The 23915-nt window shown below is 52.0% G+C and overlaps 1 protein-coding gene across 1 annotated transcript; it reads right to left on the bottom strand.

Moving 5' to 3' along the window:
- Positions 1 to 800: 800 nt before the first annotated feature.
- SPAG5 (sperm associated antigen 5) lies at positions 801 to 23279 on the bottom strand. Its single transcript, XM_081942815.1, has 23 exons — positions 23203 to 23279; positions 18680 to 19449; positions 17795 to 17987; positions 16187 to 16309; positions 15041 to 15133; positions 14636 to 14749; positions 11846 to 11965; positions 11657 to 11749; positions 11451 to 11552; positions 9986 to 10079; positions 9613 to 9748; positions 8848 to 8929; positions 8613 to 8746; positions 8361 to 8526; positions 8170 to 8272; positions 6425 to 6502; positions 5280 to 5391; positions 5054 to 5165; positions 3247 to 3327; positions 3030 to 3161; positions 1865 to 1939; positions 1704 to 1784; positions 801 to 934 (listed from the first exon to the last, which is right to left on the bottom strand). The coding sequence occupies exons 1-23, from the start codon at positions 23236 to 23238 to the stop codon at positions 863 to 865; spliced, it is 3102 nt and encodes a 1033-aa protein (XP_081798941.1). The 5' UTR covers positions 23239 to 23279; the 3' UTR covers positions 801 to 862.
- Positions 23280 to 23915: the final 636 nt, after the last annotated feature.

Raw genomic sequence — 23915 nt, 5'->3', positions numbered from 1 at the left:
CACCACTTAAAAGCCAGCCTGGCCTTGGAGGGGGCTTCTTATACGGAGGACAGCTGTCTGGGGGGGGATGGCTGTGCTGCTTTTCCCAAATAGCAAACTGCTGCGCTCACTCCCCTCCCCTCAACCCACTGGTCACAGAAATCTCTCTGCTGCCCCCACCCCAGCTGCCTCCACTTTTGCCAGGCAAGGCTCTAGACCATAGCCCCCTCCCCATTCTCTCTCTCAGATGATCCTGGCTCAGCCAGCCAGAAAGCGAAAAGGACGCCGGCTTTAGGATTCACAGTGAGGCTGCAGGGAAGGCTACGTTGTTCGGATAAGGGGGGGTGGGAGAAAGGGGTCTTTTGGCCATGACTAAACCAGTGCCCCAAATCAGGGGTCTCCAAACCTGACTTCAACTCCCAGAATACCTCAGCCAGCTGTGCTTGACGTGGCCCTGTTTGGAGACCCCTGCCCCAAATAAAGCTTCTAAGGGAGGCGCAAAGGGAGCCAAACAGGGATAGTTTCTGATTTTCTCCCCTCTGATGCTCCCAAGAGAAGAGATAGCCAACAGCCTCTGACAACAGCCTCTGGACCCCAACGGGGGGATGGGACGCATGGATCCCCCCGTCCCTGAGTGGCCAAGGAGGGAGCCAGGACTGGGTGGGAGGCCAGAAGAGAGGCCAGAGAGCGCAGGGTCCCTGGGAGTCGGTCAATGGGAGGAGAGGCACGTGTGTGGGTGGGTGTTTGTGTGCGTGCCTGCAACAACACACAGCCGAGGGCATCACCGCTGGTGGGACGGAAGCAGAGACAAACTGCCTGAGCCCTTGCAAATATTAACTATTTATTAACAAATGAGAACAAACTCTTCACTTCCGGGGCTTCTTCAGACAAACAGATCCATAAGGTGCTGGACCTCAGTGAGGCTGGACACATCAGCCGGCAACGTGGAGAGGGCCTGGAGGGGAAAGAGGGCAGCAGCACTCAGGCCACTGGGCTCCGGCCAACCACGACCACGCGAGGAGCCCCAGGGGGGGGGGGAGGGGAGCCCCTTTCGCAGGGGCATCTTGGGCCCAGGGCCGGGAGCAGGGCCGCTTCTGGCAAGGCTGGCCAGTCAGGCACTTGGGGCACGGATGCTGCGAATTCGGCTGGATGCCATGGCGGCCGTTCCCTTAGCCGGCAGGTCGAAGGGAGCATGTGACTCTCGGAAGGTGTGAGTTGGGAGGGACTGTAGAGGTCATCTAGCCATCCCCTTCCTATCCCCAAAAGGAGGCCATCCAGATGCCATGCCAACCTTGCCTGCCCCCCCACCCCCACCCCCAGAAGAGTCTGGGCAGAACCCCCTATTTGAAGGGTCCTTTAAGACTTGTGGACTTCAAATCCCAGAATTCCCCAGGCAGCTACGAAGGGGGGAGGGAGGACCGCAGGATCCCTGGTGCTCTCTTGTTTTCTTTCAGGCCTTTCATGGCCCAACTAGGCAACATCATCAGTGCTAGAAGGGAGTGGGGTTGGCGGAAGGGAGGGTCTTAAAGCACACTGCCTGGGGAATTCTGGGAGTTGAAGTCCATCAGAGATTCTGGATGGCTACAAGGTCTTCTCAAAACGTAGGCCCTCCAATGGATTTGGGCCCATTCTAGAGACCTTATGGGGACTTCTGGTCCTCCTCAGAATGAAGCCAGGGGCACGCTGCTGCCTCTAGAGTGCCAGGTGGGGCCCAGGCCACCCACCTGCTTCAGGTTCGCCTCCACCTTCTCCTGGCGCCTCAGCAGCTGCTGGGCCTGGCACAGCCGCTCCTCCAGGCACCTCACCTGCGGGCACAACCCACAGAGGGGGCAGTCAGGACGGGCGCTGAAGGTCGGAGACCCCGGGCCACCCGCCGGACCCTCACCTGCATGACGTGGCTGGTCAGGGCCTTGGTGTGCTCGGTGTCCTTCTGCAGCAGCAGCTCCTTCAACTTCCCAACCTGTGGGGGACGAGAGGCGGACATGAGCCCCGGGAGGGGGCACCTGGGCACGCGCAGAGCGCCCGCTGTGCTCAGAGGCTCTGGAAGTTCTCGTGGTTGGTACTGACCGCGATTTAGCAGGGGTGAAGTTGTTGCACAGAAGAGAGATTCCACATTGGCAGAATTTATAGAGTTTATTTAGTGACCGCTTGACACCAAAGAGACAAGACCAGTTTTCACACTTACGACCTTTGACGCATCCCATGGTCACACGATCAAAATTCGAATGCTCGGCAACTGGCCTGAATGTATGATCCCCACAGAGACTCCCGGAGTCAGCATTTGCAAACACAACAGAGGCCCAAATTTCTGCTTCAAAGCGAGACGCTTGTTTCGATTTTACGACCTTTCTTGCCACCATTGTTAAGTGAATCGCTGCACGGTTGTTAAGTGAATCTGGTCGCAAAAGGGATCACAGGACCCCAGGACACAACCGTCATAAATACAAGTCAGCTCCCAAATGCCTGAATTTTGATCATGTGACCCTAGGGAATTCTGCGTTGGTCATAAGTATGAAAAACGGTCATAAGTCCCTCTGTTCAGGGCTGTTGTGACTGAATGGCTGTAAGTCGAGACTATCTGCAGTCCATGCGTCTCTGTTCTAGATAAGGAGGTTCCAGATCAGAGGTGGGCAGCTATGACCCCCTTATGACCTGTGGACTTCAACTCCTGGAAGGCTGGCTGAGGAATTCTGGGAGATGAAGTCCACAAGTCGCAAAGGGGCCATAGTGTAGGTGATGACCAGACTGTGACCAATGGAGCCCCCCTCCATTGTCATAATTCTCGAGCCCCTTCGCCCCAGCAAGAGATCAAGTCCAGCCCAACTTGAATGCTTTTCTTATCTCCCGCTTGTTTGCCTTGACTGTTAGTTGGCCAGATTCTCGTAGAGAGCTTAAGCTGGCAATCAATAGCCATTTGAACTGCCTGGATCTCTTGCTTTCCCTGGCACCCACTCGTGTTCCGGGTAGGAGGGCACCCCAAGAATTTAAGAATGGGCCCCAGCAAGGGTCCCGAGAGCCAGGACCGGTGCAGCCCCCCTCGTTCTTGGCACCTCCTGCCTCAGCCAGATCTTCTCCTGGACGTCTGGACGTTGGGTCCCACTCATCTCGTCCCACAGAGTGGTGATTTCTATCTTTGACTTCTGGAGCTCCTGCTTCAGCTGGGCCACCTCCTCTTGCAGGGTCTGGGGGAGAAAGGCCGGTCAGTCGCTGGCATGGCAGGGCAGGGAACCCCCCCCCCCCACGGCTGCCCCGCTCCCAGCCACATACCACCACTTCCCTCTTCTGGTCACTCTGCTGGCATTGCTTCTCTTCCTGCTGGCGCAGAAGCTCCTGCAGCTCCTTCTCACTCTGGGGGGAGAAAGAGGGGGTTCTGTGGGGCAGGCGGAGGAGGGAGCCTGGCTGGGGGACAGGGCAAGCAGGCCACAGCCCTCCTTTCAAAGTGGTTGCCCCTGCTGGAGACGGAGGGCAGCAGGCTGCAGAAGGGCAGGTGGTGGCCTGGCTAAATGACCCCTGGAGCCCTCCCTGAGCATGGAAGAGCTCTGCCTGAACCCCCGAGAGGCCCCCGGTTGGGCTCCTCCTTTCAATTATTTTATTTACAACATCAAAACACAAACTTCAAAAAAAAAGGGGGATGGGAGAGGCAAGGTAGGAAGAGAGGAGGAAGGGGAGGAAAAGAAGAAAGGGAAAAGGAGAGGAAGAAATGGAGGGGAAGTAAGAGTAGGGGAGGAAAGGAAAGAAGAGGGGAGGAGCGGGAGGGGGAGAGAGGGGGGGAAGGAGAGGAGGGGAAGGAGAGGAGGGGAAAAGAAAGGAGAGAAGGAGGGAAGAAGGGAGGGAAGGGAGGAGTAGCAAAGCCATCTGGATTATAGTGTTAATTGTAGGGGGAGAAAAATTGTTATAAATGTTAAAAGATAACACTCATTATTAATAACAGTTATGAAATTGTATATTTGTGAATGTATATATGAGAAATAAAAAGAAAAAACTTTTTTTAAAAAAAGGAAAAAATACAAGATCAAAACTAAACTGAACATTAAAAAAGTGTACAAAAAGGCAAATATGCATAAACTGTGTGTCCTCCCAGCTGAATGTATTTCAAGGAAAATAATCCCACCCCCCCACCCCATTTTGCAAAATAGGCCCCCAATGTATGAATTTCTACAACTCTGTTTATCCACCTGACACCCATCTACTATATGGAGGAGATAATATAGTTCTTGACTTGTGACAATTGAGCACAAACGTTTTTTTTGCTAAGTGAGTCATTTGTTAAGGGAGTTTAGTCCCATTTTACGACCTTTCTTGCCGCAGTTGTTAAGTGAATCACTGTTGTTAATTTAGTAACATAAAAATGGTTAAGTTAGTCTGCCCCCCCCTCCCCCCACCCCCTGTTGACTTTGCTTTGGTCAGAAGGTCGGAAAAGGGGATCACGTGACCGGGGGAGACTATGACCGTCATAAATGCGGGTCACTCTGAATTCTGATCATGTGACCATGGGGATGCTACCACGGAAGTAAGCGTGAGAAATGGACATTCAGTCACTAAATGAAATGTTGCAAGATTGTTGTAACTTCGGTCACTAAATGAAGTGTTGTAAGACGGGGACCACCTACATAGGTGACCGATGAAGCTAACCTGAAATTAAGCTGGAAAGCCCTCTCTCTGCTCTAGCTTGGGAGTCTGTGGGCTCTGGGTGGGCTTAGAGCTTCGCATGAACGAGACTTTTCTAGCTGAGCTGACAAGTCACGGCTTTAGTGTGCTGTAGAAACTCAGATGGCTCCCTAATGGACCATGAGGACTAGAACCTTACATTTAGAAGAACCCTTCAATAAGGGAACTCCCTGTAGGATTGGGAAGGAACATCTTTCTGGCAGGCTGGAGAAGCAGTTGCCCGAGTATGGCCACTTTTAAGGCTTGGGGACTTCAACTCCCAGAATTCCCTTGGCTGCTGTGCTGTGCTGTGTGGGGAATTCTGGGAGTTGAAGTCCCCAAGCCTTAAAAGTGGCCAAGGTTGGACAGCAGGAGGCGAGCTAGAGTGTCCCTGGCCACGCAGCCCCCCCCTTCCCCCCCAACGCACCTGGATCTTCAGCTGCAGAGCCCTGCTGAGCTTGCTTTGGGCGGAGTGGCAGGCGTCCATCTCAGCCTGGTGCTGCGCCTGGGATGTTTCCAGCTGTTGCTCCAGGTGCAAACTGCCGGGAGGAAGGGAGCTCAGAGGAGAGTGGCTTCTGCCCCAAAGAAGGGCTAGGAAGACCACCCACTTCCCCAGCCCCTCCACCCAGCCCCTCCACCCAGCCCACGCTTACATCTGTGCCCGCAGCCCTCCCACGTCCTCTTGGCAACGCCTGGCCAGGAGGTGCAGCTGCTGCATTGCCTGGTGCAGGTCTTGGGTGCGACTGGCCAGAGAGGCTTCAATCTCTGCAGGGGGAGTCCGGTCAGGGAAGAGGAAGGTCAGGGCAGGTTAGGAAGAGCAAGGAGTCAGAATAAGAGAATCCCAGAGTTGGAAGGGACCTTTGGAGGTCTTCTAGTCCAGCCCCTGCTCAAGCCGGAGACCCTATTCCACAGGGAAAGTTACTAGAATAATAAAAGTAAATGCTCTGAAGATACAACAATTACAAAAACAGGGAAAAGAAAAAGAAGAAGTTAGGGGAAAGGGAGAGAAGAAGGAAAAGAATTAAAACTGGGATTTTTGGGGAGCCCAAGAGAAAACGGTGAAAAGAGGAAGGAAGGGGAAAAGAGTTGCATTAGTAGACGAAATAGAATAGTAGTAAGATTGTTATGGTGATGCAACTAATTAAGAAATAAGGAAATGATAATAGGTTGTTCATGGTAGAAAAAACTGGAAAGAAATGCTCTCTGTGCTTCAATTGAATGAGAGGATGTGTGCTGTTTATAGCAAAATATACCAAGGGAGGAAATAAGAAAAGGGAAATTGGGTGTAACTTTGAAGGGGAAAATTGAAGATTTTGTTTATGTATTAAGGAAAAATAACTGTAAAGATGGAAAATAATGGAATAATTTGGCTGAAAGTGAAAATGAAAACTATGTAAATGAGAGGATGTGAAAGAAAAGACAACTCTTGGTTCCTATAATATGGATAATTTGTATTAAAACATAAAAAACCTTGAATGGGGGGAAAAAAAGGAGACCCTGGTTGGCTCTTCTTAAAAGCCTCCAGTGACAGAGAACCTGCAACCTCTGGTGGCAAGTCGTTCCACTGATTAACTTTTCTCACTGGCAGGTAATTCCTCTTCCATATATCGAGTATGGATCTCGGAATACAGAATCCCAGAGTTGGAAGGGGCCTTGGAGGTCTTCTAGTCCAACCCCCTGCTTGATGACCCTTGACCATTCTGGGCAAACGGCTGCCCAGTCTCCTCTCAAAAACCTCCAGGGATGGAGCCCCCACCACTTCCAGAGGCCAGCTGTTCCCCTGGTTCATCCTTCCTACCTGAGAGCTGGGGAGGGGGTGCCGGGGCTGCACGCATAAATGCGGTGGTCTCGCTCCAGAGGCCGGGGGTCTTTGGGGCTGAAAGAGACGAAGATTTCCTTCTCTGAGAAATATTATATGGTTTAAGTACGGGAGTTCTCGACTTACAACCAGTGACCGTTCGGAGTTACGCCACTGAGGCGAGGGGCCCATGGCCGTTTTTCAGTGGGGCAGCACCCCCACCCTGGGTTGGGTGACTTGGGTGTTTGGCCACTGGCATGCACTTATGACGGCTGCTGTTGCAAAACGGGACAAAACAGTTGAACATGTGTCTCGCTTAACAGAAAAATGATAGGCTAAAATTGTGGTCGTAAGCGCAGGGCCGTCTCGAAAAAAGAAACCCTGTTAAGAACGGCTAAAAAGAAATAATTGACCGGCAGTGAAATGGGAAGGGGCTGTAAGAGGAGGGGCTTACTCAGCTGGTAGCTCCACTTCCCTCCTTTGGCAAAGTCAGAGGTTTGCTGGGGTGGGTGGGTGGGGGAGCCCTTTTTCTTCTGGAAAAGTTTATTTATTTTTTGTTCTCTGTATACAACTATAGGGATGCATTCACCTAGTTATTATTCTTTTTCACATTCGTCATTCTCATGCATTTGTCATTCCATTTACAGGGTTATATAATATACTATTTGGGTTGCCTCGTTTCCCTATCCCTTCCGCCTTCTCTTCTCCCTCCCTCCCTCCCCTACTTTCTTCTTTCCTCGTCTCCTTTCCCCTCCTCCTTCTTCCTTTATCTCTCCCCTCCTCCTCCTCCTCCTCTCTTCCCCTTCCTGCCCTCTCTTCTTCTTTCCTTCTCCCTTCCATCTTCCTCTCCTCACCTCTATCTTCCTTCCCTCCTTTTCCTCTCCTCCTCTCTTCCTTTCTCTTTTTTATGGTTGTAGGTGTCTCTTTCAGCTCTTAATTTGGGTGGTATTTCCACAGACCCAAAAATAATTGAATATCATTTCTTATTCCCTTTCCTTCACAAATCTATCCTGATGTTTCCCCCCCCCCTCTTTGTATCTTACTTTTGAATATATACTTATATATTGTTATTTTCTTTCCTATTCCCCCCCCCCTTCCCTGGGGCCGGGGGGGGGGGAAGAGTGCATAGCCTTTGCAAGGAGAGAAAATGTCCTTCATTCATTCTTTCATTTATTTATTAAATGTATTCCCCCCCCCCCCGCCCATCTTTCCAGAGGCTAATCTTGGGAGGCTTACAAGATTAAAAAAGATAAAACAATGCCAAACCGGTAAACAATAGAAATGAAATACTGTAAAATAGACGTAGTCCTTGATTTACGATGATTCATTTAGTGACCGTTCAAAGAGCGCTGAAAAAAGTGCCTTAGAATTGTTTTTCACACTTACAACAGTTGCGGCATCTGCAAGGTCCAGGCGCTTGGCAACTGACTCGTATTTATGACGGTCGCAGTGATTCCGGGGGTCACGTGATCCCCTTTTGCCACCTTCTGCCCAGCAAAACCAGTGGGGGGAACCAGATTCACTTAACGACCGTGTGACTAACTTAACACCTGAAGCGATTCACTTAACAACTGGGGAAAGAAGGGTGGTTAAAATGGGGCAAAACTCACTTGACAAATGTCGCACTTAACAAGGGAAATTTGGGCTTCAATTATGGTCGTAAGTCGAGGACTGCCTGTACAAGGACAAATACCCGAGGCAACCACTCTGGGAATCAAGGAGCGCCTCCTTCCGCGACCGCTCACCTCCCTGGGACGCAGCTCGAAGGACGCTGTCCACCAAGGAGACCCCCAGGCGGTGGGGGGTGCGCTGGGCTGGGGTGCTGCTCGGGGGGGGCACTTGGGCTGCCTGGGAAAGAAGCCGGAATTGAGGGGGGGGGCCTTCATGAGAAAATCAGGGGCCTCCCACACGGCCAGAAAAGCGGGTCTTGTCCTACCTCGCCTGGCCGGACCGTCTGCAGAATGACGGCAGCCTCCAGGAAGTGGGCGTGGAGACCGCCCAACTCCAGCACGGCCCGGGAAAGCCCCTCCAGGCCCCTTTTGGTCTCCTGGGTCTCGGCCCTGGCGCCCTCCAGCTCAGCGCGCAGCGACTCCTGCTCCTGCCTGAGGAGGGAGGGAGGAAGAGGTCAGAGGTCAGGCTCAGCTGCCCACCCCAAGCGGGTCTGAGACGGGGAGAGCCCAGCCCTTACTGGAGCTTCTGGTGGGCTTCCTTGAGGTCGTCCAGCTGGCTGCCGCGTTCCCTCAGAGTGGTGAGGCTGGTCTTCAGCTCTTCCTCCGTCTCGCTCAGCTGGCGGCGGGCAACCTGGTTTTCCTGCTCAAGAAACTGCGGGGGAAGGGGGGGTAGAAGAGCACCCCAAAATAAGGCACCCCAGGTCCCCCCTCCCTCCCACCAGGGCCAGCTCCCGCTCTTGGCTTCCAACGTACCTCGCGGCAATCTGAAGCCTCCCGGAAGTCCCGCTGGACACTGTCCCGTTCTTGCTGGGCCCGCTCCTTCTCCTCCGCCAGCCTGCAGAAGAGAAGCCTCCTGGAATGAGGGGAGGGGGCACCCTTCCAGAGGCGCCCCCTCCCCCTGCAAAGCTCCTCCGTTGAACGAATCCATCCCAGTGTTCTCAGTGAAGTTGCAACTTTGTATGGTCACTAAATGAACCGTTGTAATTCGAGGACTACTTCCATCCAATGTAATGGAAAGCGTGTTCAGGGCTTCACCCACCCAGCCCAAACAACGAGGGGTCTTCACGCCTGCTGCCTTCCTGTAAGCCCCCAAGCGTTACAACAGTCTCCCCACAGGCTTTGGGTGAATGAGGCTGCCTCCGCCCCCCCTTGAATCCTGGGGGCTCAAGTCCACCCTCAGGGAAGGAAACCAGGGGGCAGCCCTTATAAAAATGGGTCATTTATGATGGGGGTCCCTTTATCCAAGACTGGGGTGTCCAACTGTGTCCCCTTTAAGACCTGTGGACTTCAGCTCCCAGAATTCCTCAGCCAGCTCAGGGAGCTGAAGTCCATAGGTCTTAAAGGGGCCACGCTGAATAATTCCCGGGTGAAATTAAATGAGAGAGACCCCAGACTGATGCCAGTCCATCCAGAGGTGGTGCAATAGCTGGATTCCTGGGGGGAAACATCTGCAGGGTAGCAGGTTGGGGGAAGCAGTCAAGCAGGACCCCCTTCCCCGCCGAGAACATCAGGACTCACCTGGCAGCCTCGTCCTGCAGCTTCTGGATGGCCGCCGTCTTCTCCTCCAGCCGCTGGGTGAGCGCCAGCTGTTCCTCCTGCAGCTGCTGCAGCTGCTCTTCCGAGGCGGCCACTTTTTCCAGAGCGGCCTGCAGTTCTGTGGACAGGGCAGAGGTCAAGCAACCCCCCCCCACAGAGGAGACCGAAGATCTTGTCCTGCCCCATAACGAGAGTCGCCTTCGGTCTCCCACCGTCTGTGGTCAAGCCCCAGGAGCAAAACTTTAGCAGCTTCTCTCTGGCTCTCTGGCTCCAGGCACTGCAGGCCACACGCCACAATCCCTGGCGCCTGCTTTTGAACCAGGCGCAGGGCTAGTCGCCCATCGTGGGGGCTCACCTCGATCCAGCCGTGTGTTGCTCTCCACCAGCTTGTTCACCCGGCCCAGCGCTTCCACCAGTTCCACCGTTGTCTCCTCCAGCTTCTGGCACACCTGCATGGGCATTGTAGTCCCTGCCCGTCAGAGGCCGCCTGCCACGGCAGCGGGACCCTCCAGCGAGTGAGCCCAGGGGCCCTCGTCCCTTGACACGGGTCAGCTCTGCCCTCTTCTCCCCCTTTCCCCAAAGGGCCATTTTGCCAAGGGGGCAGGAATGCTGGGGGGAGGGTCCAAGAGACCCCCGCTATGAAGGGGGAAAGAGGGGGATCCCACCCCCTCCCGTGCACCCCGGCCCTTCTGTGGAGGGGGCATCTTCCGGTGTCCAACACCCTCTGCCAGGCCTGCAGCCCTCTTTTCTTTGGGGTCTCAGGCCGGCCCCACTTTCTATTCTTCTACTATGCATTTTTCTATGGTGGGAAAATGGGAGGGGGGATTGTAAGGAGCGAGATGATACGGAGCCATAACAACGTTCTTTCTAGAAAGCCAAGGTCATCCTTTTGTTCTCTGCACCTGATCGGAACTGGAGGGATGGAAACTGGAGCTGGCCAACGTGGCAGTGGAAGATGGGACCATGGGATGGGACTTGTGGGTGTGGGGGGTAGGATCTTGAACTTTCAACCGGGTGGGGAAAACCGGGAAGCCTTCAGATTCAAGGTTTTCCCAGATGTGCCAACGTGTCTCTCTTCATCAATTGGGACTTTGAGGAATCCTTTGCCTCGGAGTCTGATTTAGTCCTAGCTGTGCAGCATGGTTGATGGGGAAGAATTGAGGCAGCAGCTCAAAAGACACAAGGAGCCTTCTACTTACAACCACAATTGAGCCTTACATTTGTGTTGTTAAGTGATACATTTGTTAAGTGAAGTTTGCCCCATTTTACGACCTTTCTTGCACAGCTGTTAAGTGAATCACTGCAGTCATTAAGTTAGTCACACAGTTGCTAACTGAATCTGGCTTCCCCATTGATTTTGCTTGTCGGGAGGTCGCAAAAAGGGGTCACATGACCCAGGTGCCGTCCTAAATGGGAGCCAGCTGCCAAGTGGCTGAATTCTGATCATGCGACCATGGGGAAGCTGTAACGGTCATAAGTGTGAAAAATGGCCACAAGTCCCTTTCTCCCAGCACCGCTGCAACGTCGAACGGTCAAAGGGGGAAATGAGATTCACTTCACAACCATCTTGCCAACTTAACAAATGCAGCAATTCACTTAACGACTGCAAGAAGGAAGGTGGTAAAAGGGGGAAAAACTCACTTAGCAACCTTAGTCTTGATTAGCCACAGAAACGTTGGGCGACATCTGTGGTGGTGAGTCGAGGAGCCTCTGGCACAGTGTCCACGTAACAAAGTTGTAGCACCACCCATGTGGGAGCAAGCAGCCCCTTCCCTCCGCCAGTCCCCCCCAACCCCTCCCCCCCCAGGAAAGAGCCTTGCCTCTCGGTGCTGGGCGCTTTCAGTCCGGGCGGCCTCCACCTCCTCCGCCATCTTCTGGTGGGCCACGAGGCACTTGCTGATGATGCTGCGGTACTCCTGGTACTGGGGGTGGGAGGGAGGGGAAGAGACCAAGGACCCCCTGTCTGTCAGCACAGGGAGCCTCTGGGAGAGGGGCGGGGGGGGGGGGGTCAGTGAGCAGCACTTACGTCCAGCCGCATCCGAGCCCAGTCGGCTTTCAGGGCTGCTGCGAGCTCGTCTCCTTTGGCCACATGGCTGCCGTATCCGGCCACCAGATCCACCTGCAAAGGGGGGAGGGGGGGTGCAGAGGGAGCTGCAGACATTGGAGGGAGCAAGCAACTGCCCACCCCCCTGCCTGTCCCTCCCAGCCCCCCCACCTTAAGCTCCTTCGCCTCCTGCAGCAGGGCCCACAAGCGTTGCCGGGACTCGGCGCTCTGCTCCAGTGTCCGGATTTTGGCAGCAGCCTCGGCCTGCAGCGACTCCAAGACCAGGTTGGCCTGCAAAGAAGAAAAAAAAAGGGGGGGCGGGGGGCGGTGAGACGTGTCCGTCCAAAGCATCCGGGCCACGTTCGGCCCCCACAGGACGTGACACAGGCGGTCCTTGACCTACAAGCGCTACATTTTTGGTGGCTGTTAGCTTTGCTCCATTTTATGACCTTTCTTGCCACTGTTGCTAAGTGCTGCTAACCTGGTTGTTAAGTGAAATCTGGACTTTGCTGGTCAGGAGGTCTAAAAAGGGGGATCAGCTGAACTCTGCAACCGTCCTAAACAGGAGCCAGTTGCCAAAACTTTGATCAGGTTCGCGTCCGCTGTTTGTCTTTTCGGTGGGCTCCCCTTAAGTTTAGGGGGCGCACAGGGAGCCTTGGAGGGGCCCCCTGCCTTAGGGCGGCTTGTTGGGACCCCCTGAATCGGCGGCGGCTGCAGGGGGGTCGCCAGCTTCGCCCCAGGAGCCGGGGAGCGTGGGGGGCTGCGCAACAGCGCACCTTCCCCAAGCGGAGCCTGGGAGGAAACAACTAATCGGATGTTACAGCTGAAATGCGGTGAGGTGGGAAGCTTCCCTCAATCTCCTTTTAAATCTATCTAATTGATGAGCAAGCAGCCTTTCTAAATTGTGGATTCAATCCGTTGAAATGTTAAGATTGGAGAGGGGGATTTTCCACACACCCCTCGGAAAAGCGGCAATTGGAAAATCTCTCTCTCTCTCTCTCTCTCTCTCTCTCTCTGAGTTAAAAGTTACTTTCTCTTCCTTTAAGCAATGGGAGGATGATTTCTTGCCACAATTGCAAAGGAGGATTGCTGAGTTGATTCTTTTAAACTACTTTATGGAAACTTTGGACGCTGCTTTCTGATCTCCTGTGAAGGCGGAGCCAAGATGGCCAACTTCCTCCTTCTTCTTGCACTTATGAATGAATTTCCCTTTTGAAAGAATTTCTGGCTTTGTACTATATCACACCCTAGAGATCTCCAGGAGCCTCTTCTCGCACGTATCTCCCTTGGATTTGGAACATTGATTCATATCACCTGGCTTGGAGCTGTATAGAGACCTACGCTCTCCTCTGGACTTGCTTGTCTTGTGACTTCTCCCGGTTGTATCGTTCCACAGACGCCATTTCTTTGTGCAGACTTATAGCTATCTCTGAACCTAATATGGGTCCTAAAAAATTACCGCCTGGTAAGCCGTCTTCGGCCCCAACATCATCTACGTCCAGCCCGCTTACCCAAAAGACACCATTGGCTTCATTTTTACAACCTAAAGCGACTGAAGAAAGCTCAAAGGAACTATCAGTTGAGCAAATGTTTCAAACTCTCTTAAAGGGACAGGACGAATTGAAAAAACAACTGGCAGACTTAAATGATCAGCTCAGAGAAACGCAACAACAAACAACACAAAATAAACAGAGAATAGGGGTGCTGGAGGAGGACGCGACTGGGCTGAGGGAAGAGGTTAAGGTAATCCAGAAGGGGAATGTAGAATTTGAAAACCATATGATAAAGATGGAATTTGAGAGAATGTCTTTTTTTCTTAGATTCCAAAACTTGCCAGAAACAGAGAATGAAGATCTCAAGGAGATTATGACCACAATTTTAGCAGAATATATTAAAAGAGACAAACAACAGCTAAGGTGGGATATTGATTTGATCTATAGGATTAATTCAGCATACGCTAGAACACACAACGTGCCAAGGGAAGTACATGTTAAATTTCTTAGAAAGACCACAAGAGATGAGGTCTTATGAGCTCAAAGGGTGGGACCACTAAAATATAAAGACAAAGAAATAACCATTCTTAAACAGATGCCAAAGAAAGTAAAAGATAAGAGGAAGAAATACTCCTCTTTAGCAAAGAAATTATATAACAATGGAATCTGGTTTAAATGGTTGTTGCCGGAAGGAATGCTAATTTTCTGGGAAGGCAGTAGAATTAGAATTAACACAGTTGCGGAGGCCTTTATTAAAAAAAATAATGCCCTCCTAGATCAAACAGGGGACAGTACACAAGATGTGAAGGAGGGAGGGGCCGTGGCTCTGCCAGCAGACAGGGGGGAGGACGCAACACTTAGAAGACTCAGATCACAAAAATGAGTTGAAACATTTTTGCAATTGTTATTATAATGTAACTCTCAGAAGTGATACAAAAGATGATTGAATATATTGATGATTGAATGTAAAAACAAAAAGCTGCCAATGTTTATTCAAATTTTGATGTTTTTTTCTTTTCTTTTTGGTTAAAGTTGTGAGATTCGGGGGGATTTCTACCTCCCACATGATGTAGCTGTCAAAATTGTTTTATACCTATTTACCTTTTCCCCTAAAACATTTGTAAAAAACCAATACAAATTTTACAATTAAAAAAAAGAGCCTTGTTTCAGGGCCCATATAACTTTGGTCACTGAACGGATGGCTGTAAGTCAAGGACTGCCTCTACCGACACACTCCAGGGCGAGCTGATTGTCAGCCAGGGATGCAACCCTCCCCTCCAAAAAACTCAGGCAGCCCCTGCAATCCTCCCCCATTTGCCATCACACCCCCCCCCCCCATCATGCAAGCGGCCCTTGGGGAGAACGGGGGGGCTGGAGGCGCCTGGCTGGCATCCTGGCAGCTTTCACCCAGGCTCAGCTTTGAGGTGGGGCGGGGGTGGTGCAAGAGACCCCTGCCCTTCTCTCCTACCGCGTCCTTCGCCTTTTTCGCCACCTCCAGCTCCCGGGTCATGGCCTGTTTCTTCTGTCTCCACTGCTGCCCCTGGGCCTTGCACTGAGCCAGTAGCCGGCCCATCTCCTTCTGCTGCAGGAGGGGGAGAGGAGGGCCTTGAGCCAGGGCAGGGAGGGAAAAAGAGGAGGAAGGCAGGAGGGTGCAAGAGGAAGGAAAGGCAAGGAAAGGGAGAAGAAAGGAAGGAAGGGTGAAGGAGGGAGAGGAGGAAAGGAAGGGAAAGGAAAGAGCTGAGAAAGGCGGGAGGGAGGGAGCAATAGGGAGGAAGGAAGAAGGGTGAAAGAGGAGGGAAAGGCAAGGAAGGGAAGAGGAAGGGAGGAGAGAAGGAAAGGACACTCCCTTCCCCCACCCCCAAGGGAGGCTCACCTGCTGGCAGAGGGACCGCCGGTGGTCCTGGAGGTGCTGGAAGGAAGCGTCCACCGTGGCCAGGAGCTGCCTGGAATCAGAGGACCAGCCTCTCTGCAGAGGGAGGGAGGGAGGGAGGGAGGGGGGCCAGGTTGGGCTGGGAAGGGGAAGGAAGTGGCCCACCAGGTAGTAATCCCCCATTCCCCCCCAGCAGGGCACCCCCTCTGCGGTTGGGTTACTCTGGGAATGGTGGCTGGGGAAGGGAGGCTAAATCCCGGGCAGAACCCCCCAGGCACAAGGACCCTCTGCCTGAGCCCCAGCAGCAGAGAGAGAGGGGAAGCTGCCCGCTCTGATCAGCAGGAAGGGGCAGGGGGGGGATCCCGGGGGCTCCTCTTCCCTTAGGGCAGCCTTTCTGAAAGAGGGGGGTCTCCAGGTCTTAGCAGCCTGCAAAAGCAAAGGAATTGACGAAAGGGGAAGTTTCTAAAACTGAAGACAAGGTCATTTTTTCTCAAGGGGGGGGGGAAAGCTTTTTTGCATAAGAAACCTGGAAGTCCCTTTGATGTTTCCCTTATTTTCCCACGATTCCATGGACGAATATTTATTTTTTTAATGCAGTAAATATCCATTCACAAAAAGCAAAATTCCCTTCACCCCAAAGCATCACTTATAAAAGCGGGGGGGGGAGGGGTGTCCTCAGCCTCCGAACTTTGCAACCAAGCTGTACGTCCTGCACAGAGACCTGGCAAAGGTTCGCTTAGTGACCGTTCCAAGTTGCAACAACCTCGAAAAGAGCGACTTAGGGCTGTTTTTCAGAGTTACAAGCGTTGAAGGGTGACATGGATCAACATTCGGCCGCTTTAGAAGCTGACTCAAATTTATGACAGTTGCACAGTCCCTGTGGAGGTCATATGGCCTAATGGGGAAACGAGGTTCGCTTAACGGCCGGGTTGCTCCCTTAACGGCTGTGAGGCACTCTGTTGTTGAGGGCTGCCTGAACCCCCAGGGAGATACGGCGTGACTTCAAACGGTCACTAACTGACCAGCCGTAAGTCAAGGACTACACAGAGAGGGCTTCTGTGCGCAGCGGACACCCAACAGGGAAAACGAGGCCCCCCCTCCCCTCCCCAACCCCCCTCCCCACGACTGAGCCGGGGCCTGGGTACTCGCCATCTCCTCGTTGGCCCCCTCCAGCCACTGGACGAGGCCCTGCAGCTTCTCCCGGCAGCTCTGCAGGGAGCGGAAGCGCAGCCGCTGTTCCAGGTAGAGTCCGTGGTAGAGTCGCTCCTCCGCCTGCCAAAGGAGACCCCACGAGACCCTCAGGCCAGCAGGCAGGGGGACCCCGGGTGCCAGAGGGGGGACAGGGCATGGGGGCTGCCAGGAGGGAACGGGGACTGTCAGGCCTGTCCCAGCTGGGGCCTCTAGGAAGGAATCACCCTCGACTCCCTGTGGAGTGGAAGGGACAGGGAGTCCTGGACTTACAATCGTTTCGTTTAGTGACTGTTCAAAGTTACAACGGCACTGAGAAAGGTGAGTGACAACCGTTTTTCAGAAGGGTTGCAGCCTTCTCCCCCCCCCCCAGTCACCTGGTCAGAATCAGGCTGCTTGGCGAATAAAGAGTCTCAGTGACCACTCAACTTCAGAGTTATGGCTGTTTTTCGCACTTACGACTGTTGCTGAAGTATCCCCGTGGGTCACCTGATCAAAATCTGGACACTTGGAAACTGGCTCGTATTTATGACGGTCACAGCATCCCCTGTGGGGGGTGGGTCACGCAAACCCCTACTGCAACCTCCTGACAAGCACAGTCAACGGGGGCAGGATTCACTTAACAGTTGCAAAATGGTCCAAAACTCACTCCATGTCTCACTTAGCAACAGAAATTTTGAGCTCAATTGTGGTCCTAAACCGAGTACTACCTGTACTCTCCTATTGGTATATTCTGGATGACTCCAAATTCCCCGTATTGGGGGGCACCAGATACCCCCCCCCCCCAAAGCACTCCGTGCAGCCAAATCAAGTTGAGGCTTCTCTGGGTTGGGGGGGGGGGGGGGCTGGGGTGCACAGCAGGGTGCAGGTGCCCCCCCCCCTTTTGCAGGTCTTCCCTGCCTGACACAAGCTCACAACTGAGCCCAAAATTTATGTCGCTAAGTGACACATTTGTTAAGTGAATTTCCCACCCGTTTTACAATCTTTCTTGCCACTGTTGTTAAGTGAGTGACTGCACTTGTTCAGTCAGTCACTAGGTTGCTAAGTGAATCTGTTCCCCCCCTCCCCCCGGTTGACTTTGCTTGTCCGAAGGAGCCAACGTGGGGGGTGTGTGTGTCAGGTGAGCCTGAGAGTCAGAGCGTCATAAGTAAATGTCAGTTTCCAAGTGTCCAAAATTTTGATCGGGTGACCATCGGAGGATGCTGCAACGACAGTCGTAAGTGCGAAAAAGTCTGAAGTTGAATGGCCACTAAGTGAACTGTTGTAAGTTGAGGACTACCTGCTCCACCTCTGTGCAATCCCTTGCACTTCATGGGGGCAGAGGGGCATCTCAGGGGAGGAAGGGGCTTCTTCAGCCTTCTGAGCTGTTGGGCTTGTGGGGGGGGGCAGGGCCCCAAATCAGGGACAGGTGGGCCTTGGGCAGAGATGGACCGGGAAGACCCTCCCCCCAGCCGCTTCCAGGCCAAAGAAACAAGTCGCTAGTCCACAGCAGAGGACAGACAGTGCTGCCCGTCAAGCTCAGATTCCCTGCAGGTCCCCCTTCTGTCTCCCACCCACCCCCAGCCTCACCTCGCCGGACTTGGCACTGGGGGTCTGAGTGGCCGCCTCCCTCTGGTCTGCTGGCCCCACCGGGGCTGCCGATGGCCGGACGTCTTGGGCAGCCCGGATCTGGTACGAGAGGGCTTCCATGATGATCAGGATGCTCTCCAGGCGCCCCTCCAGCTCTGCCCGGGAGAGGAGGCTCAGCTGGTCCCGGGAGCAGCTGAGGAGACAGGACCCCCCCTCAGTCCATGCGGTGGGGAGGGGGCAGCCCTTAGGCTCTGGGTGCAAAGGGGTGATGGGTCTGGAAGAGGCGCCTGCTGAGAAACGCCTCTAGATCTTGGATTTCCAATGTAACCCAACCGCCCTGGGATTTCGGGGTCCCCCCATCCATGTCCTGCCCAGAGGTAGCCCCCTCCCCCTCTTGGCTCTCAGCCAAGGCAAAGGTAGACCAGTGCTGCTGCTGGAGGAACCATTTTCCATAAGCCATCTCTCTTAACTTTGTTAGTCTAGACTTCCTCCACTTGCCGCCTTTAAGACGGGTGGACTTTGACTCCCAGAACCAGGAGACGGGGAGTTCTAGTCCCGCCTTAGGCCAGCCCCTCTTCCGTCCACATGAGCCCACCTCACAGGGGGTTGTGGTGGAATTACAGGACTGCCAGAGTGACTCATAAAGTAATAAAAGGTGGGTGAAAAATCTTCATCATGAAAACTGTGCCAGGCACCCTGGAGCGACTGGAGCTTCCCCATCGCACAGCCAGCCTCCCTCTGGGTGCCCGTTGCCTTTCCTCCCCCCCACCCCCTCCTCAGGCGAGGAGAGGGAGTGGCCTGGCTGCCTCACTTTCCCTCCTGGCCCCAGCCCTGAAGGGCCCGGGGCAGGGACAGAGCGGGGCCCCCTGTGCCAGCAACACTTACTGCCAGAGAAGGGAGTCGGTCTGGGCTGTGTTGTCGTTGATGGTGGCCTTCTCCGCAGGGGAGGTGTTCACTCCAGCCTCTCGGAGGCTCAGCTGGGAGGTGCAGGCTGCCGCAGACGTCACGGACACGGGGGTGACATTGGTGCCCTGGTTCTGCTGGGGGAGGCCTCCAAAGGGGCCGCAGGCACGGGCACAGAGGTTGGTGCTCATCCCTTTGGGTCCTTGCCAGGAGGGCTCCTTCCCTGCCAGAGAGACCCCAAGCCCCTCCTCCAGGACGCTCACGGGAGACCCCCAGAGGCCGTGGCATTCGCAGCACGCGGGGGGGATGCGGGCAGTGCCCAAGTCCTGGCACACGGCAGGCAATTCCTGGCCCTCCGGGGAGGCTGCAGCATCAGCCTCCGGGGCAGCCATGCAGGGCGAGGCGTGGGGCCCAGCCTGCTCCAACGGGGTGTTTGGCTCCAGGTCCTGGCAGCTGGTGGGGGGTTCCCAGGCTCTTGGAGATGCCCCCGAGACAGGCGTGCTGGTCCAGTGGTCCAAGGCTGGATCCAGGCAGGGTCCTCCGTGAGACCCCAGGGGAAGGGGGCTGGCAGTGGCCCCGGGTGAGCTCAATTGAGGCAGGGGCCCCCCGATTGAGAAGGTGCGGCGGAGGTTGGTGAGCAGGGGCGAAGCGGGCAGGAGCTCCTCCAGCCAGGCCAGGGTATCCGTCCAGGAGATGGTGCCAAGCGTGGGTGACCCGTTGGGCCCATTCTGGGCAGAGGAAGCCGCTGGGTCCTGCGGTCAAACAGGGGGAGGTTAAGTGGGAGGGAGGGGGACACCCACCCCATCTGCCATTGCGGAGGGGACACAAGGATGATATGACTTCAAAAAGAAACAATAACACTGCAACAGATTATGTCGGGAATTCAAAGTTTATTAGAAACAACACAGGGAACTGAGAAGAGATGGGAAAATATTGAAAATATAAACTTTAATGTGGCAAAACCTGATGGAAAAATGGAAGGTACTCAGCAAATGGAAAAAGTGGAGACTGGAGTCCTAAAAACCCAGAGGGGGAAATGAACAAAGAGGCAAGATAACCGTGGATGTTGACAGTGAACTGAGTGTAGTTGGAGATGGAAAGAGTGGAACAAGGAAAGGGAAGATAGATGGAAAGGTGCTTTACTTCTGATTTCATGGTATATACAAGAAGGAAAAAGAGAAGAATGGATGGACTTAAGGAGAGAAATTTTGATGAAAACATTACTGATAACCAAAGATAAACTGATTAAGGAAGCTGATGGAGGGTTTGGAGATTTTACAAGATATGTAATAAGCAATAAGTTGCGAAGAGAAGTCCAAACAAATTTGATTAAGGAAATAACCAGAAGCTCAATTCCACAAATGGCAAAAGAAATAGGACTGCACTATTATTGGAAAGACACAGGTTGAGATATGAAAATTAATAATAAAACACTAGTTAAATTTAGTTAAAATTAGAGCATTATGTTAAAAATGTAGTGATAATGATAAAGTTAGGTAAATAATTGATAATAACAATGTATACATATGTATTGATTTGATAAGAGGAAATTTGGTATAAATTTTTAAATGGCGAAAAAAGGGGAAAAAGTATGTTAAACACAGTCAAACTGAATGACTGATAATGATAATGTAATAATTTGTATTGACAGGATAAAAGGGAAATTGGATATAAATTGTAAACAATGATTAAGAAAAGAGGTTTCAAAACTTTGTAAATTTGGTATCAATTTTTAAATGGTGAAAAAAGGGGGAAAGTATGTTAAACACAGTCAAACTAAATGACTGATAATGATAATGTAATAATTTGTACTGACATGTTAAGAGGGAAAACTGGATATAAATTGTAAACAATGATTAAGAAAAGAGGTTTAAAAATTTTGTTAGAGCATTATGTTAAAAATGTAGTGTTAATGGATAGTTAGATAAATAATTGATAAGGATAACAATGTATATATGTGTATATATATATGTATGTATGTATGTATGTATGTATGTATGTATGTATGTATGTATTGGTTTGATAAGAGGAAATTTGGTAAAAAATTTAAATGGTGAAAAAAGGAGAAAAAGTAAGTTAAACTCAGGGGTTGCCACAAAGAAGAGGGAGTCAAACTATTCTCCAAAGCACCTGAGGGTAGAACAAGAAGCAATGGGTGGAAACTAATCAAGGAGAGAAGCAACTTAGAACTGAGGAGAAATTTCCTGACAGTTAGAACAGTTAATCAGTGGAACAGAAGTTGCCTCCAGAAGTTGTGAATGCCCCAACACTGGAAGTCTTTAAGAAGATGTTGGATAGCTATTTGTCTGAAACGGTATAGGGTTTCCTGCCTAGGCAGGGGGTTGGACTAGAAGGCCTCCAAGGTCCCTTCCAACTCTACTATTGTATTGTATTGTATTGTAAACTTAGTCAAACTATCCTAAATAAATGACTGATAATGTAATAATTTGTATTGACAGGATAAAAGGGAAATTGGATAAAAATTGTACAATGATTAAGAAAAATGTTTCAAAACTTTGTTATTAAACATAATAAATTTTTAAATTTTGAATGTATTATAAAGGTATAATATGATTGGATGATATTGAAGAGAAAACAGTAAATCACCACCAGATGGATTCGTCCAACCGCACTCAACGTGTAGTCCTCAATGGAACTGCATCTACACGGAGGGAGGTATGCAGTGGAGTACCCCAGGGCTCTGTTTTAGGCCCAGTACTCTTCAACATCTTCATCAATGATTTGGATGAGGGAATAAATGGGGAACTCATCAAATTTGCAGATGACACCAAGCTGGCAGGAATAGCCAACACTCCAGAAGATAGGCTTAAGATACAGAAGGATCTTGACAAACTTGAACATTGGGCACTATCTAATAAAATGAAATTCAATGGTGAAAAGAGTAAGGTTCTACATTTAGGCAAGAAAAACAAAATGCACAGGTACGGTATAGGTGGTACGTTCCTCAATAGTAATAACTGTGAGAGGGATCTTGGAGTCCAAGTGGACAACCATTTAAATATGAGCCAGCCATGTGCAGCAGCTGCCAAAAAAGCCAACACAGTCCTAGGCTGCATCAACAGAGGGATAGAATCAAGATCACGTGAAGGGTTAATACCACTTTATAATGCCTTGGTGAGGCCACACTTGGAATATTGCATTCCTTTCTGGTCGTCACGATGTAAAAAAGATGTGGAGACTCTAGAAAGAGTGCAGAGAAGAGCAACAAAGATGATGAGGGGACTGGAGACTAAAACATAGGATGAACGGTTGCAGGAACTGGGTATGTTTAGCTTAAGAGAAAGAAGGACTAGGGGAGACATGATAGCAGTCTTCCAATATCTCAGGGGTTGCCACAAAGAAGAGGGAGCCAAGCTATTCTCCAAGGCACCTGAGGGCAGAACAAGAAGCAATGGGTGGAAACTAATCAAGGAGAGAAGCAACTTAGAACTGAGGAGAAATTTCCTGACACTTAGAACAATTAATCAGTGGAACAGAAGTTGCCTCCAGAAGTTGTGAATGCCCCAACACTGGAAGTCTTTAAGAAGATGTTGGATAGCCATTTGTCTGAAACGGTATAGGGTTTCCTGCCTAGGCAGGGGGTCGGACTAGAAGACCTCCAAGGTTCCTTCCAACTCTACTTGTATTGTAGAAGAGAAGAGAATGCCACTATGTGGTTTTGTTTTACATTTTGGAATGTTTGTTATAAAGGGACGTTAAAACAACTATAGTCATATGAAGGATGAGGTATGATGATAGCAATATATATGAATATATGTGATGTAAAGTAGATAATTTGATATGAATTAAGAGGTGGTGACGGTGGAAGGGATGCACGAAAACTCTGTGTAACCAACGGCCACACTTTCTACAATTTTGTAATGGAGGATGATTTTATTTCTTTTTGTTTAAAAAAAATTGGGGGGAAAAAAGAGCCCAGAGGGGGAGGCTGGCAGCGACCCCTCCCTGCCCCCAAGGGCAACCAGAGGGCCTCTGCACAGCACAGTTTGCCTTGGGAGGTTCCAAAGCAGGTTAAGGTTTCTAGTCCTCAAGACTTTCAGGGCTCCCACCGCCCTTACACTCAACCAGGAGAGGAAACAGGGCCTGTTTCACGCTTTCCCCGGGAAGAGAAGCCCCCACGCAGCCTCGTTTCTCGCCCCGACACGCGTCAGCCGCACACGCATCCCCTTCCCCAATTAAGTGCCTCTCCAGATGTTTGGGACTACATCAGGGGTCCCCAAACTCGGTCACTTTAAGGCTTGAGGACTCCAACTCCCAGAATTCTCCAGCCAGCAGAGCTAAGACCAGGAAGAATGAAGCCCACAAGTCTTAAAGGGGTCAAGTTTGAGGAGCCCTGGGCGAGATAAACAGCTGGCGGGCGGCAGCTTAGACTGCAGGGAGGGAGGAAGCGCCCCCCCCCGTTGCAAAACCCTCTGGGGAGGATGGGTCTTGTAGTCCAGCTCTGGGGAAGCCCCCCTGCCCATCCTCCCAGCGCCCGCACTTACCTGGCCCCTCCCGCTGGGCGACCCCGACTCAGCCATGCCGGGAGACGCCCGTCGCCGCTCCGGGTTTGGTTTTTGAATGAAACCGCCGCCTCTGATTGGCCGCGTGACGTTCAAGGCTTTGGGCGGAGCCCGCTGCGAAGCCACGCCCAACGGCCCTCTTCCAGGACGCTGATTGGCGGGGACGCGATAATTTCCGAAGACACGCGTCTCCCCCCCCCTCCCGCTCTCACGCGTGGGAATACTCCGACCTCTCTAAGCCTTAAAGGTTTTGGGGATCCTGGTTTCTGGTCTCCTGCTTGAGCAGGGGGTTGGACTAGGCGGCCGCCTAGCTCCCTTGCGATATAACTGGAAGGGGTGATTTTGGGATCCAGTCCATTGTTCTTCTGTCCTTGTTATCCTACCGAAGATAAAAGCTCAGCCTTTGTCCGAGTTTCCCTCTTTTAGCTGAAACGCCGCAATACATTTTTCAAATCATTTTTGCGACTCAGTGGCTAATTGGAGCCATCGCGAAGAGAAAGACACTGAGGGCAGCGGGTGAGCAAGCTGGGGCGATTTTATGACCTGGGGACTCCTGGGAATAGAAGTCCACAGCTCGTCCAAGAGCCATTAAACCCCCCACCCCCCCAACCTCCATCTAGGACCAATTTGGATCGTTTGATCTGGAAAAGTCCCCTCTGCGCTGGGGAAGACAGAAGACAGCAATAAACACTTTT

The sequence above is a fragment of the Natrix helvetica genome (assembly GCF_964273705.1).
Source record: "Natrix helvetica genome assembly, chromosome: 2".
In the NCBI taxonomy this organism is placed as follows: Eukaryota; Metazoa; Chordata; class Lepidosauria; order Squamata; family Natricidae; genus Natrix; species Natrix helvetica.
Note: the sequence above shows the minus strand (reverse complement) of the source record. Positions and strands in the feature narration are given on the sequence as shown.